At 45.8% G+C, this 16,001-nt stretch overlaps 1 protein-coding gene across 9 annotated transcripts in view; it reads left to right on the top strand.

Annotated features, from left to right (window-relative positions):
* The window catches only part of LOC121612250 (ankyrin repeat and SAM domain-containing protein 1A-like), a 67,116-nt gene that overhangs the window by 24,178 nt on the left and 26,937 nt on the right, over nt 1–16,001 (top strand). For all 9 annotated transcript variants that reach the window (XM_041945000.1, XM_041944997.1, XM_041945005.1 and 6 more), the window contains 9 exons: nt 59–134; nt 226–327; nt 426–512; nt 607–776; nt 1,059–1,109; nt 1,628–1,757; nt 2,662–2,705; nt 3,451–3,544; nt 7,144–7,637. In XM_041945000.1, the coding sequence (XP_041800934.1) occupies nt 59–134; nt 226–327; nt 426–512; nt 607–776; nt 1,059–1,109; nt 1,628–1,757; nt 2,662–2,705; nt 3,451–3,544; nt 7,144–7,637 (1,248 nt within the window). The remainder of the gene's footprint in view (nt 1–58; nt 135–225; nt 328–425; nt 513–606; nt 777–1,058; nt 1,110–1,627; nt 1,758–2,661; nt 2,706–3,450; nt 3,545–7,143; nt 7,638–16,001) is intronic.

Here is a 16,001-nt window from a genome sequence, read left to right as displayed (position 1 = left end):
GTCTCTACTCTCTCTCTGCCTCTGGCTCTTTGTGCTTCTGGTTTCATTTTCTGCTCAGACGGAGAAAGGCAGCGCGCTCCACGAAGCAGCCTTGTTTGGGAAGACGGACGTGGTACAGAAACTTCTCAGTGCAGGTCAGACTTTAGTGCCATGCAGGCAATGTTTTAATCACTCCTGCCAGTAGAAAAAATCCACACCAACACTCGACTGCCTGTCATCCGCCAGGTATCGACGTGAACATCGTCGACCAGAAGGGCCTGACGGCGCTGGACACCGTCAAGGACATGCCCTCCCAGAAGAGCAGAGAGATAGCTGCTCTCATCCTAGGTGAAGGCCAAACCTAAAAGCAGACAACTGTGGTGGGAAGTATCCTTTTTATTTCACCTTCACCAGCTCTGATACAATCTCCTGTTTGCCCGCTGCAGGTCACATGACTGGAAAACCCCCTGACATTGAGCTTCCCCCACCACCAGTTCCTCCGCCTCAGGAGAGTCCCAGCCCTCGGAAAAAGGGTAAGAATTGCCAGATGTTAGAAAAGTCAGGCAGGAAAAAATACAATAGAGGAACTTTCTCTGTTTGTGCACCTAATGTACACCTGCATCATAGGTGAGCTGGAGAAGGTGAGCGAGCTGATCTCGGGGCTGGCCCCGGGGCCCGAGGAGGAGAGCCCGTACGAGGCTCTGTTCGAAGCCACCTCTTGCCACTCTCTGGACAGCCTCACCAGCGGCAAGTCCTCTGACAGGGACTCTGGACGGCCGGATAGCGACGCTGGCAAGGTCAGCGGTAGTTAAACTGAAACCCACCCTCACACGCAAACAAACACACGAAGGCAACAATGGTAAGCTTGTCACAGGGTTTTATAGGAGATGAAATGCAGAACTTCCACTAGAGGGTGATAGAGGTCCTCTGTCATGACTGCACTTCAAACGCCTCCAGAATTACACTCTTGTGATGCAGAGTGGATATGCAATGCATTTCTTTAATTGGATCTTGCAATAAAATAATGAAAGAGTAGAGACTGTATATTTATTCCATCTTATCTTCCTCATGATTTACAGAAAGATCGCCTGGTCCACTCATCACACCCTGGCCCCGGGCACGAAGAAGAGGTGAGCTCAAAGGTGACGAGCTAGGATGGTGAAGCGAGGAGAGACACGTTGCCATTGAACACCACAGATTCTCATATGTACTGGTTTTAGCGTGGCGCATGTGAGGCTCATGGCAGGGAGGTCGTAGCAGTTAGTCACAGCGACTGCTGGAAAGTGATTATGTACCACTGAGAGAGCGAGTGCTTTTTAGCCGCGACCCCTGTCACCACTGCTCTCATCACGGCCGGCGCTCAAATCAAACGACTTCTTAATAAATATGCAACTGAGTGCGGCGTGGGATACAGGCAGCGGGAGGCATTAAAAAAAGGAGAAGTGAAGTGGAAAAGGGAGTGAAGAGAGGATGCATTCGCTGAAGTAACATTAAGGAATTTTCTTTATATCAAAGCATTCTCCAGTTTCCCTTTTGCCGGCTTTAGTGAATGCTTAAAAGCAAGTCATCCCAAGTCGTCTGTGCTCTTGTCACCTTCTCTCCCCTCACTTTCTCCTTGCTTCTGCTCTCTTCGTTTCTGTCTCTGCAGGCCCTGTATACAAACAGCAGTATTGATGAGAGAGGCGAGCCGGCGGAGGAGGAGGATCACACGTATGAGTTGTTGCTGACTGCACAGACCAAAGTCCCGCCGCCCAGCCAGGAGTTCCAATCCAATAAAGGCAAGTGTGTGCTTTAAGTATAATCCAGAGGGAGGAAGCATTTATATTTCTTTGTTTACATTTTTAGGTTTTTAAGAGATGTTCCTGGGTAAAGTACCCCGACTTAACCGCTACACGCCCTTCATTCCTGCCAGGATTATAGCAGAGTTGGGGAAGAGCCGGGGCTCATTTTTTAAAAATGCTTCTTAAAACCCTGCTGATGCTGTCCGAGCAGTCTGAATACATTCCTGTCCTAACCAGCAAGAGAGCCTACATAGACGTGGTCAACCCTTGCCATTTCTGTGTGCGCTGTACATGAGCAGACCCCTCCTTTAGTTGCGGCTGATGAATGGCACTGCATGTAATTGGATTAAATGGGATTAAATTAGGAGGGCATTTGGATCCGTAGCTGTTGATGTAGATGTTTTAAAACCATCCCCTCAGGCTTTCCATCTTAGTCAGCTTCACTGGCACCATTAGAAAACCTCACTGAGCTGAAGGGTTGGAGTTTAATCGCTGATGTCATCATGCCTCCCCTATATGGTCAAATGATGGTGTTAGAAAAAAAGGATTTTCTTTTTTTTTTTTTTTTACTGTTTTGCTTCCACTCTTGAGTTGGACAGAAATGTTAAACACATCGTTTTCAATCTGTTTTAAAACTGCTTTATCATGTCTGCACACCCAGCGCTGTTTAAATGGCAGGGAGATAAATCTAAAGTCTGTGTGACTCATAGCCCGATATGCGGCCATGCATAATACATGGTCTTATTACACATCACTTTCTTTTTCTCTCAGCGTAATGTCTCTCCTGACAATCTGAACTGGCAATACATTGTCTGTAAGGCTGAGGATATGTAGAGTCATTGAACTCAGAATCGGTCTCTCACCATCTGTGTCTTAACCCCTCTGTTTTCTATCTTCTCAGATGAGAACACCACTACACAGTCTTCCAATAGCGTCCTACCTCAGGTAAATACAACATTCTTCCTTTCATCCTTCTCAAATCTTTGACATCGTTATACGCTGTCTTTTTTGTGTCTTCCAGTTGCCATATCCTTTCGTAAAAGCTCTGCACATGCAAGATGTACAAAAACCGTATGGATGGAGTTTTGACTGTCAGAGAACACTGTCCCTGCTGCAATTTGAAATGCATATCTGGAGTATGACCAGGGTTATATAATGAAGATGGAGGCCTCATCACAGTCTCAGATTGAGTCATATGTCAGCAGAAGGCAGAAGTCATCCTAAACTGGCCCTTTATACCTGCCTGCTTTATTCATCGTCCTATCATGTCTTATTTTATGACCTTTTTCTATTTATCACCCAGTTAGCAGCTTTTATTATTGTTGCCACCCGCACACAACCCCACCTGCTGCCCACAGTATCTACTCACATCCTTTATTTCAAGATCCTATTGGATTAGCTGTGCTCCTCAGCTGCCTAATCATAATAAATGAGCTTCGTGGTGTCCTCTGTGCTCTAATCTATAGCCACAACGTGGCTGATGCAGGCAAGCCCGCCACCGGTGCCGCCATGCAGGCAATCAGTCAGATAGTGTCTTCGTTTCACGTTTAGATAGCTGAATAATTAGCCCGGGTTATTAATTGGTTAATGGCAGATGCTAATATGATTGTGTGCAACAAAGGAAGTGTTTGGGAGGTGTGTTTCGATTGGCAGGCGTGAGTAAACTCTCTTCTTCTCTGTCCCACTTCAGCGTAAACCCACTGCCCCAAACGACCTCAGAGCCCCAAGCAAGGCGAAAGACACCCTGCACCCTCCTGGACGGGCGGGCCCACGGGCAACAGGAGGTGAGTTTGACCGCTGTCCTCAGATCTTAGTAACCTAATAAGGAACAACAACTGCTGCTGGCAATGCCGCGAGGGTAAGAAAAGATGGACTGGACACATCAGACTCGGAAAAAGACAAGCCAAGCATGTCAATGAAATGGTAGAAATGCACTTGAGTTTGCAGGGTGAGATGGGTTTGCTTGGATTAGCGCTGCCAGGGAACGCATGACTGGCATTCTCGAGCAGCAGAGCGGATTTGGCTCGTCGGGAGCGGGCTGATTGACATTCCCTGGCAAGTGGGCCAGACTCGTTTCATATCCAATATGAAACAGAATTCTCGATCAGATTGTGACGTTCCTATCTCAGATTCTCATCCCGCTTAAGGCTGGATTTGCCACGTCATCCAGTCAAGAATGGAGCGGAGGTAAGGAGCATGGCCTCCGGGTTTTCGCTGTTACACATTTTATCGAATAATTATTTTTGGAGCATGTTTGCAAAAGGAACTGCAGACGGAAGCATGGTAGGCAGGCTAATTTGATGGTGCTGTTAAAAGCAGGAAGTGGCAGTTTTTTCTTAGTTTTGGGTGCTTGTTTAATTCTTTTCTTACCATGGTTGTGGGAAAGAGTTTGAAGTTATTTTGTCCCAATAGAATTTATAGATGAACTGCAGTAACATCAGTGAAATCGGTCTAACTGAAAATACCTCATGATTATAGTTCAAACTAAGAGGACCCTTTTCCGCATTGATTTTTGTGCATTTAGTCTTGTCCTTTTATATTGATTATGAAATCTGAACTAGTGGACCAGTTGTTTTACAGGCAGGAGCTGACATATATTCTTAGCTTATAATAAAATATGTCTTGACATCTTGATAGAATTAATGGACTCTCAGATGATTCAGTTTAAATATAAAAATTGACCTCTGTGAGAGAGTTGTTGTGAAACGAGATGTCAAACACTTCCTTATTTTCTTTTCCTTGCATAATGTCCTTAGAGACTGTCATGTTATACTCTCCTTTCCCTTTTTAAAGCCACAGGAACCTCAAGTTTGGTTTATATGTGAATACAACTTTGCAAATTTTCTTCTCTTTTCCTTTTCTGTTTGCACATCAGCAAGTTATGGTTCCCAATTTTGTGTGTTACATGAATCCCGGCTGAGCCCAAATTTTTAGTTCTGCTCATGCAGATGTGGTTTCCACTGTGTTTGATGTCCGAGGTCCTGCGTGGACAGTCTGGGACCAGACCTCAGCACTCTGTGGCAGGTAGAGGATATTAATGCACACTCAGCGATACCAGAGCGTCTATCATCTGCCACAAACGCATCGCTGTCCTCAGCAGGAATATAGTGTTTCCCAATACATTTCCACCTCTGTGGCATCTGTGTTTTCGGATTTCCAAGGGATATTTCTCACAAGCAGTAACATCCTGTGATTAGCCGCAGATAATAAGAAGCATGTGGTTTCCAATGTACACAGTTATAAACAGAGACAGTGAAGAAGCAAAATCAATCCTTTTAATACATGTAACAGCATTTTTTCATGTGTAGCTTCCTATAGTTTCAGTTCTCCCTCATGCTAAAAAGCCCGCCATGGTTCATCCAAAGCTTTGCATGGATTTGCTTCAGAAATGTACAGTTGTTTGTATTGCTGTTATGAGCTGCAGTGCTAAAGATGGAAAGCACCTGTTTGGCAACAAAAGCTGCGACAACAACCAACATTTTGCAGAAGCATTGAACCACTGCTGTAACCAGACGTGTCAGTTTAAGTACCGTTTGCTTGTTTGCAAGTGATAATTATTAGTCCGTAATTCCTAAACAGCTGACACGTGATAGTATCATGATTAGGTATGAAAGGGGCATCCTGGAAAGGCTCAGTCGTTCACAAGCAAGGATGGAGCGAGGTCAGAGGTTCACCACTTCATGAACACATGACCCAGAGTTGAAAATGTGTTTGAATGTACAATTACAAACAGCAGAGTTTCCACAAACAGGGCATGAATTGACGTTGGACTGTGTAGACGGAGGAGTGACAGCCAGCACCGACACTGCAGTGTCTGCATAGCAAAACATGACATCATTAGTAGCTGTCACTGCCAAATGAAATACACATCCACACCTCTGTGGTGACCTCACCCGTCTACAAGAGCCGCAGTAACATCAGATTGCGTCTTTGCACTTTTTCCACCTTGAACCGGCCTCGGCAAGGGTTAACACCGCGCGAGATTGTTGAAACCACATCGATGTGCTCATTGGGCGTTCACACTCCCTGGCTGCCAAGGAGAAGGGTGGGTGTTTGGCTGTGCGCCTGACATATGTGCGCCGTACACTCACTCACCCCTCATTACACACACAAACACCCACACACACTTTTCCTAGATGATCAAGTGTTAAGAAATGTGTGAAAATGGAGTTCAGGGCGTTGTTTGGCACATTGAAATGGCCCCTGAAACGGTAATGGGGCATTTTGGTTAACTCAACAATTGCTTCCTTCCCTCGTGTCCTGTAGATGTGACTCCTTCCCAGCCAGCTCTTTTGATGTTTTCGTGCTCTTAACAGCAGGTTGACAGATAGCAGAGCGGAGGCGGCCGCAAATGGTTAGCAGAACACCGGCTGAGACTCTTCTGTGAAGGACAAACAAAGTGTTGCAACAGGTCACTACTTTTCCTGCGGTGTCACTGCCCCAGATTCCCTGTCACCAAACACCCTGACCCTGTCACCCTGGCAGAGACAGTCCACACACACACACACACACACACACACACACACACACACACACACTCCTTCACCATGTGTCACAGGGCTAATTATCAGGAGTCTGGCTGCAGGAGGATGGGGTGATTCAAATTTCCATTCCTGAGCCACCATTAGGGTCTAGAATTAGAAACCAGAAAACACAGAGGGCTGCTGGTCACACGGCAGACAACAACATGCATCACGACAGTGCAAAGGAAGACGACTGCCGGACCGCTCATTGTCCTCCCGTGGCTGATTTGATTGCAGAAAAGAGGCTTAGGTGGCAGTAATTCCTCAGGGAGAGGGAGGAGGAAAATCTAATTGTTTTCATTGCTTTTGCCGTTCTGTCTCATTAAGGAGTTGTTTTTGTTGGAGAAGGCAGCCAATGTAAGTTCCACTCCTCTTGATGTTTCTTGTTAGTTTTCTTGTTGTGTGCTCTGGTGTGTTTGTTCCACCCTGTGGTTGGAGGTAGCAGTTATATGAGCACTTGAACTGTTATTCAGTTGCTTGGGGCAACTCTTAGTGTTGTGTCAATCTGGGGAAAATGGCCCAAACAGACAAGCGGCCCTGTGGGTTGAAGCCAGTCACAAAGATGACTAGCTTCAACTCCCTGTTAGAAAATACAGCCAGTCAGGCACCAGCAGATAGTCGTGAGACGGCTGCAAGTTGGGTTTGGAATTCTGTTATTTCTCCAGCCAACATACGCCTTCTCTTTTTCTCTCCGTCACTCCTGGTAGGAAACAATTACAGATCTGTGTCTGGGCTCGTGTGGGCGGTTTCTTATTAGCCCTGCTGTAAGGGTCTGCCCCTCAGTTAGAGGTCCACTTTCTAGCCCTCACATGCGACTCTTTCTTCGCTGACTTTGCCCATTCTTTTTCCTCTTTCTGCAGATAACTCCCAGCACAGCCAGGAGCAAGGAGCAGGTGTGCCGGAGCAGTTCACTGGCCTCCTGCACGGGTCGTCCCCCGTCTTCGACTGCCGCGAGGAGCCCTTCAGGCTTCCAGGTGTTCAGCCATCCAGCCAGGGCCAGCCAGAATCAAGAAAATCTACTAAAGCAAAGGGGGAAGTAGCAGCTGCTGCGCCGCCACCCAGCCGTCCCAGCATGGCCGCCATCCTGACAGACTGTGATCCAAAAGCAATTTACGCAACTGTGAACAAGGAGCCCAGGGACTCAGGGGCCGGGGCAGTGTCCGCCGTTAGGATGCGCCCTCCCGGGGACCTGAAGCTGGCACGCAGCCTCTCCAAGTCTGACTCTGACTTGCTCGTGTCGCCTCCTAGTGAGGAGGAAGGAGGACTGGGAAACCGGAGCGAATCTGTTTCTAACTGTAGCACTGGCAAGAAGAGGCTCGAGAAATCTCCCTCTTTCACCTCAGAATGGGACGAGGTAAGTGTTCGGTCTCATCCTGTCGGGACATAAAGCAGCTGTTAGTGTGTACAACTTTTTGGTGCTTTAGCCTTTATTATACTGAACAAAGCAATACTGTAGACTAGTAGAGCCTGACTGATACTGGCCTATCACAAATATATCGATATGTGCGTATATGTTACCTGACATGCACTGATAGGAAAACTTTTTTGTTTTTACAAGATGCTTGAGGTGATCTAGAGTTATGAAATTCCCAGTGAAGTTTACCGTTTTAGTTCAGCGATGCCATTAAAAATCAAGTATCAGTCGAGCTCTGTCAACTACAGGTCAGTGTTGACGAATTTGAACTAATGTGAAGCTTTTAAAGATATTTAATATGTTCAAATGCAACAGTTTTTCAGTAATTTAATTGCCAGATGTTTCATCAATACATAGAAAAACAATCTGATAAAACTTTTTTTTTTTAATGGAAAACTTCAGAGCCTAACATGCAAAATCAATAAGATGGAGACACAATTCTAAAATATTTATAAAAATATATTGACTGATTTTAGTGGGAGTGTTGTTTCTTAAAAGCGGTCAAGAAAAGCCAGGAAGCAAGCCAATAATATGTGGAACACATACATTATGAAGCCTTGCTACAATGATACACCAATTCATGGACACAGATGTTGAATCTCTTATTTCAACAACAGATTTAAAGCATGAATCCAAATACATGCAAGGTGTTTGAGCGTATTGTCTGGGATTCCTCTTGTGTCCTCTTTGTTAGGCCTAAGTGAGCTTGTGCCGCAGCCAAAAGACATTTGTCCACAGCAAGAAAATTGATTGAATACTGTAAACAACTCTGTTGTCTGCAGCGAACTGCTCTGTTTTCATTCTCCAATCCCAAAGCCCACCTGTTGGCGCTGGCGGTTTGAGCTCTACCTGGTTTGGTGCATAAGCCTTCAGCAAACACAACGATGGCGATGGAAAAAGGGTTCGCACATGTAAATAGTCAAGGTGTTTAGATTAGGACAGTTCATTTCTTAAGAATTTTCATTTTGTCGCTTCTGTTCTGCCAAAAAAAAAAGTGAGAATTTTCCGTGGCCTTAAATGAGTGTATTTTTATTTCCTCAATCCTGCCTTGTGTTTGTTATCGCAGTGGATATTCATAGCTAAATATACCCCTCCATTCAGCACTTTAATGCTTTGTCTGGGACGTGGATAAAGAGCCGAGCGGAGCCACGGAGAGGAGAGATTAGAGGAGACAAGACGATGGGGATAAAACAGCCGAGGAGCTGAGAGAGTAAGACAAGAGGCAGATTTGGAAATTGAGATTCAGGGAGAACATACACGCTGCAGATCTGTCTCACTTCAGCTGTTGTCTCCGTCTCTTGCAAAGGCTTCAGGAGCCAACCTGAGTTTCTGATCCCGATCATACAGACACAACACACTTCTTCTTCTTTTCCTAATCTATGCTGCATGCATCACATTATTAGGCCAGAATATTTTTTAATGTTATGTAGGCATTCATACAGTGACATTAGAGCATATAATCATGAATGAGAAGAGATATATTCATACAAGTCTGAGCAATTAACATGATTTCCTCTTTATGCTCTTCTCCCACAACAATCTTCTTATTGTGAGCAGGATTAATGATATCCTCCAAGCTTCTCAATCAAGTGTTAGCATAAGCCACTCGCTAGCGTCTCAGCTGTGTTCCCTGGCATTGTTCTTATTCTGCTCTTTTTCTGCGTTGAGAACGTGCATCTCACGACTTTTACTCCGCCGCTGCACCGCAGTGCAGCCCAGCCCACGAGAGACCATTTGCACGTTGCGTTTATGATGCCAGATGGAGCAAAGCACGGGCTCAGATAGCACCGCTAATGCTTCCTCTCCACAGTGAGGAGATCATATTGCTGCCTAGCGTTCCTCTTACATGACCCTATCAGAGCAGCCACGGCGAGCTGAGCTAATAGCGGCTTTGAAGTCGATATCTGGGCCGCACCGGGCCGGGGTTTGTATGCCGGTGGTCGGAGTCGTCCACTTATTTGATCACCTCACTGACCTCTCCTGTGTTAGGAGGCAGGCTGGAAAGCCTGTTTGGATGCTGTGATTCTGTGTGGGGAAAGTGAATCGAATACAAAATATCTCAGGTTTGATAAATCAAACCACTTATTATTATTGGACTGCTGAGATTTTCAAGCTTTCACAACTACTTTTTGCCCAATCTGAGCTGTGTTTGGTTCTACACAACTAAACCTGAATTATGTATTACTGTTGCAGCATTTTGCATTGCCGTGTAATGTTTATGGCCTCCTCACTAGCCATTGTTGTTAGATCTTTCCTCTAATTAGCTCATTTGCTCGTCTCTACTGTGAAAGCGTGACTGTATTATTTATGTCTGCTACGTGCAGCCATAAACTGTGCCAGCTGTTGGGTTGATGCTGCTGCAGTTCTGGGCTCGCTGACGGAGCGTTATGGCCTTCATGCCGGGCTGTTGTGGAGGAGAATGTCTTTGAGCGGCGTTTGTGCGTGACAGGAAATTGGCCTGATGTTTGTTGTGTCTGGAAATGCTCCCATTGCCACTCAGATGGTGAGGGACCAGTACGCAAGGCCTCAAACAGGAGCTCAGCAAAGTTCAAAACATTTTTCTGGCCTGAAGGCAGAGCATAGCACCTTGGCAGCGCGACTCGCTCTTTCTTGCGTACAGTCAGTGTAACCTTGTCTTTGGGGTTTTACGGCTGTGAGCGCTACGGTGGAGGTTTTCCCCTCGATCTGCTTCAGCACTGCCAGACGTTAGCAAACATAACTTTAAGTTTATAGTTTCCTCAAAGCCTGCCAAGGGAACACTCATTGAATATTGAAGGTAGTATTTTACTAAAGTTACTACAAATCAAAAACAAAAGCTGACCTTCAGTACTTCATCATACTGCTGTTGTGATGCAATGCAAAGCGATGCCATAGTTTGACTTGTGTGTTCATTCTGTTGGCTCCAGCAAACTGCCCCACTGATCAATATATCAGCCGATATTAGCTCATTGCAGGTATATCGATGTATCTATCACTGTAATGGCGTTTTGTCCAGTACACTTCTTTGTCACAATTGTTAATACTCTGCATTATGTTTGTATAAAGTGCTCAGGGCTGCAATTTAAGTATTATATACAGGCATAATGTGTATATCTTATTAATCTATTACATTTTGTGAATAATTATTTTGTCAGCAAATTGTATCCCAACCAATTCTGGATGTTTGAGGCAGATACTAATATCAATATTTGGGAGTTTTACAAAATCAGATAAATTCTAATAGTCTAATAGTGAGTGTTATCATATGTTTTTTTGTCATATTAACACATAACATAAACAAATACTTTCTACGGTGCCTTAGAGAGAATTGTGACCAAGCTACATACTCAGCTGGTAATTTTACAGTTGAAAAATCAGCATGTCAGTGCCCTCTGGTGGACAAACTGTGGAATGACAACACCTAGTTGGGCATTTTTGTAAACAGCAGCTGATATATTTACAATAAGCTGGTATTGCCCTGTTTGATTTATTGGTTTGGCTTTTACAAATTTTAATTCTTTCACTTATAATGATATAACAGAGGCAGAGGAGCTCTGACACCAACCCTCTGCAGAACAGTGTGGGTGATAAGGTCAGTAAAAGGGAACATTTTGTGTGCTTGAATCTTGTGATTCCCCTTTCAGACTTTCTGGGCGCAGGCGGGGCACCGCGCCGTCTAATTATCCAGTTTAACGAACACCTCACCTCCTCAGACTGTATCTGAGGGATGTGGCCTCCGAGAGCGTGACAGGATTAAGGCAGGCATGACATTATTGGGTTATTGGAGCTTGCCGCTCTTCCCCGATGCCCTCAGCAGGCAGTAATAACCCTGTAGCTCTTCTGTTGTCTTCTCCTGGGGCGTCTGCACAGATGAACTGAACAGAATGAGCTTGAGAATTGATCTGGTAGTAAAAGAAAAAGGCGGTGGAGGAGGAGGCAAAACAGAAGGTATCGCTGTCCTTTTGCACAAGCATCCCCTCCCATGTGGAAGGAGAACAGGTTGTATTATTGGCCTCTAACGGAAGAAGAGATCTTTTCAGTGAAAAGGAGATTCACTTCAGGCAATGGCCTCATTAACTGTATGCGCACCATACTAGTGTGTCTGTTACTGAGTGAACTGGCCAGATTTAAGTTCTGAATGCCTAAAAGCTTCTTTGAAATCCTAAAGTAGGCTTCTGGCAAAGAGCATCACAATTCATCCTTAATTATTCATTCACCCCAAGGGAGTTCGTTTTGTTTACTCTCCAGTCTGTCGGCCACAAAATGAAATTGTTTTGGGATATTAGGAACAGCGCCTTTGACCTTGAAAACGTGTGATTTCGCCCTGTCTGTCAGAGCGGAATAAATTGCAATTCTCCCCCGGAGGAGTCTGCAAATCATGCCGGATCTCATGTATGTGCAGGTTCCTCATCATGGTCCCCGTCAGACCGAGCAGAGCAACAGATCTCACATTCACGCATGGCAGCTAGAATGAATTGCTAATGCGAGAGCTGCAGTATACAAAAGTAAAGCCCCACTGCAGTTGGCGGGTCGCAGTGGATACTCTAATGGCAACGATCGCATGATTTAGCATTTTTGACACTATTTCCAAAATGAGATAAAGTATTTTTGATTCATTTGAAAGTAATGGGCTGTTTATTAGAAGCCCTGCTTGGCAGCCTGTTAGAATTCTTGAAGGAGATATTACTTTTGAAAGGCAATTTCTTTTGTCCAATTTAGGAGCCGCAGTTAATGTTAATGAACTCGGAAGCCCATTTCTTCTCACTTGAATAGTGATTCAGATGCCTGGGAGTTGTGTGCTGAAAGCAAAGGGAAGAGCCGCGCATCTTTCTTTTCCTCTTCCTTTCAGGGAATAAGCCTGCATTCGCTTGAAATGGAAATATTCACACCGCCGATGTAAAGTGCATAGCAAATGAGAGGGAGTGTGTGTGGGGGGGGGAGTCGTTAAAGTTTGATTGGGCGTGACCCAGCTTGCACTTTTCCTTAATGATGTTGGGAGTGTCCTCTGAAAATTGAAAACACCCTCTTCTATTCATCCTCCTTCTGCCTTCTCCTCGGCCCGTATTGCTCCTTCTACAGTGCTTTCTCTGCTGTTGCTCTCTGTGAGATGCAGCCATCTTGCCGGTCACGACTGGCTGATCTGGAATACTCCACTGGGCTGTGTGACAGCATTCGGACGAGGGGTCCCAGGACATTACCAAACCCACCCCCTAGCGCATACACACACCCCTTTAAAAAAACACATCTTTTTCTCCTTGAAATCTGGTTTGCTAAATATTCCTGTTCTCACACCCTCGTCCCTTTCCTTTCTATATCTGTCTCGCTCCTTCAACCCACCCACCCCCCCCCCCTTTCATCGCATGAGCTGCACACACCCATGTATAAACTGCCTCTGGTTTCAAGACCAGGAGATTTGACTTGCATGAGGTCTTGGCCTATGCATCTCTCCATTTAAGGAGCTCTGAGTGTGTGTGCGTGTGTGTTGTGTGCTCTACGTGCGGGGTGTGTGCTGGCGTGTAAAGCGCATGCTAATGCGGGTTGGTCTTGGTCCTTGGGATCAGACTGAAGATGACAATCCAGGGGGCACATTGTGTGGGCCGGCGAGCCGAGCTCCACAGATGGGAGGAGTGAGAGGGAGACAGAGAGCTGTGGACGTAGACAGAAGGAGAGGGCCGCCGTCCTCAGCCCCATTTCACTTTTAACTTCATTTTCGATTCGCACTCCACAGATCCAGTAGCCACCATGAAACCAGCTTTTGTGAGTATTGATTCCTTTACAGGCAGCAGCCCCACTGGAGGTTCATTAATCTTGTCTACCTGCCATGAATGAATTGAATGGGAAAATATCTGAGGCTTTCTAGCATTTCTTTGGATATTATATTTCCTGTAAAGCCTGTTCGATTGGTATGTGCTGATTGAAGCTTGTTGCTTTATTTGCTGAATGCAGCTGGAATGTGGAAAAGCTCAAGCCTCTCCCTCAGTGTTGTCCTTCTACTTTTGAGTGTGTAAAAAGTTAATCCTCTGTGGCATTTCAAAGCCTCCACGCAGCGTTTATTTGTGCTTTGTCGCCTTCTTACATCGCCATGATCTCGAACTCATTGTGGATTCGCCACTGCTTTTATGTTCTGCGTGGAGAAAAGTGGCCTCGTCGTTTGTTACGGAGGAGTCTTATGTTTTTGACCTGCTGAGATCAAACCCAACTGTGGGTGTGTGTCACGGCCCGGTGCAACCAGCAGGGGAAATCTATTCTCTAATCCCCACCAGGGGGAGAACACAGGGGAGCCACAGGGGGCTGAGACATGCAGACACTACTTAATGCTCCTCTAGTCCTGCCGCTGGAGAGAAGGGATGCCCTTTCTGTTGAAAGCTCTACAAAGGATTTCAGCCAATTTTGAACTTATTGGAAGGTATATATATTTATATATTTCTGCGTCCTGTGGGGATGAGTTTGCAGAGTTTTGAAGTTGTCTGAAAGGACATTGTTCTTAAAAACACAAGCATGACATTGGGCTATTTCAGGAGGATGTTGATGGTAGTGCTGACAGTGCTTTGTCCCACAGTGGCATTGAGGTGTTGGCAACTGCTTTAGACGGTGGTGTGCTTGTGTTCCCCTTGATGCCATTCACTAGTCCATACTTTTCATCCAACCCTTGTTTTGGTGCCAGCTTGCCAATTTGAGGCCGGTGGTCTGGGCACACTCTCTCTGCAGCAGCCTTTTGTTTTCACCCTGAACAAGCTCTGCCAGGTGTCCTTTAGCTCTCCCACCCCCCGCCCCCCCGAGCTTTAGTCGCATATTGTTTGAGATTCTCAAGGCCGATAATGAAAGAACACTTTATGTTGTCAGATCACCGTAAAATAGCAGTCAAGTTATTCTGCTCGGTCATCCTGGAGCAGCAGTCCTGCTGTGAGAAGCATGATAAATGGGTTCACGGCTCTTTAATCTCACCCTGACCATCTCTCCTCGCTGCTAGCTCTTCAGCTGTTGACCCTCCACCTCACGGCTGACTTCTGACCCTCCTCATTGTATCTCCTCGCTCATAGCGAGTCCCTCTCACAATAGACGCCTCTCCATTTCAGGTCTCTTGTATTGATCTGATCCTGCTGCACAAAAACACATTCCTCTCTATCCTCTATTAATTCTCACGGGACAGAGCCTCTTAGTCCTCGGCCATGAAATTCAGGGGCTTTTCTTGTGGTGGATGTGTTTTACCTTGAGGAAATCACTGGGCCGTGTTCCCTGATAAGGATATATTTACCCAGCTCCAGCGCTGTATCACACCTGCCTTTCACGGTAGCTGCTTTTAAATCTCGTTGGACCAGCTAGCATCCCCTTTTTTATTGTACTGGACAAGCGAAGCTGATACAGCGAGACTGAGTGCAGCCATGTGTGTTTTTGTTCTTGCATCCACTCTCGTGCTTGCATCGTGTTTAAATGCAACCAGCCGTTCTGATTGTTTTCTTAGAATTCACTGCAGTTCGGTGCATTCAACAGCATCTGCAACAACCCAGAGGTTGTTGCAGATGCTGCAATAGTGGGACGCAATATTACAACTGCTGCTTCAATGTTCAAGAAGTACACACGCATGTTTTGTCTCCTTAAGAAATAACTTGATTGCATGTCTGAGCGAGATCACAGCTCCTTATTGTCCCCCTTCTGCTCGTTACTGAAGAGTGATGCCACTGACGGGAGCATTATCTCTTCACTTCAGTACGGACCCCGGCCTCTTTATGAGGCGAGAGCACTACCTCCGTCCTCATTATCACTGGAGCTACAGCAGCTCTGTGTTCCAGTGTGTGTGTGATTTTACATATTGGACCCCTGATTAATACCACTGTTCATCAGCAGCTTTCCAATTGACTACGTCCTGCTGAGGCCTAATTATTTAGGCTATTATGAGAACAACATAAACATGGCACGTTGAAACTCTGTAATATATTCAAAACAGAGAAAACAGATGCGTAGCTGAACGCACCTGCAGCAGCCAGTGAGTTTATATCTCTGCTGTAGAAATATCAGCAACCAAACACACATACTTGCACACTCACCAACACAATGAATGATGTATACTTACAAATTAACCCTCTCCTCTCCCGCTTTCCGGCTGAACCCGCCCAGTCTTTGTCGTCCTGGTCGGAGCTGCTGTGCATCTCCTCGGTTTTGTAATGCCTGTCGTCAAACTGGTCTCCATCGTTTTCATGAAGGCTTTGTTTGATCCCGGTCCGGCCGTGTTCACCGGAAGGCTGCTGAGCCCGGTTCTGTTGCCTCTCACCCATCCAACTGAGCTACGTCGCTAACGGCAACTACAGTTAGCAGCAGACTTCTGTG

The sequence above is a fragment of the Chelmon rostratus genome, chromosome 10 (assembly GCF_017976325.1).
Source record: "Chelmon rostratus isolate fCheRos1 chromosome 10, fCheRos1.pri, whole genome shotgun sequence".
In the NCBI taxonomy this organism is placed as follows: domain Eukaryota; kingdom Metazoa; phylum Chordata; class Actinopteri; order Chaetodontiformes; family Chaetodontidae; genus Chelmon; species Chelmon rostratus.
The sequence above is the reverse complement of the archived record's forward strand: the minus strand, read 5'-3'. Positions and strand labels throughout refer to the sequence as shown.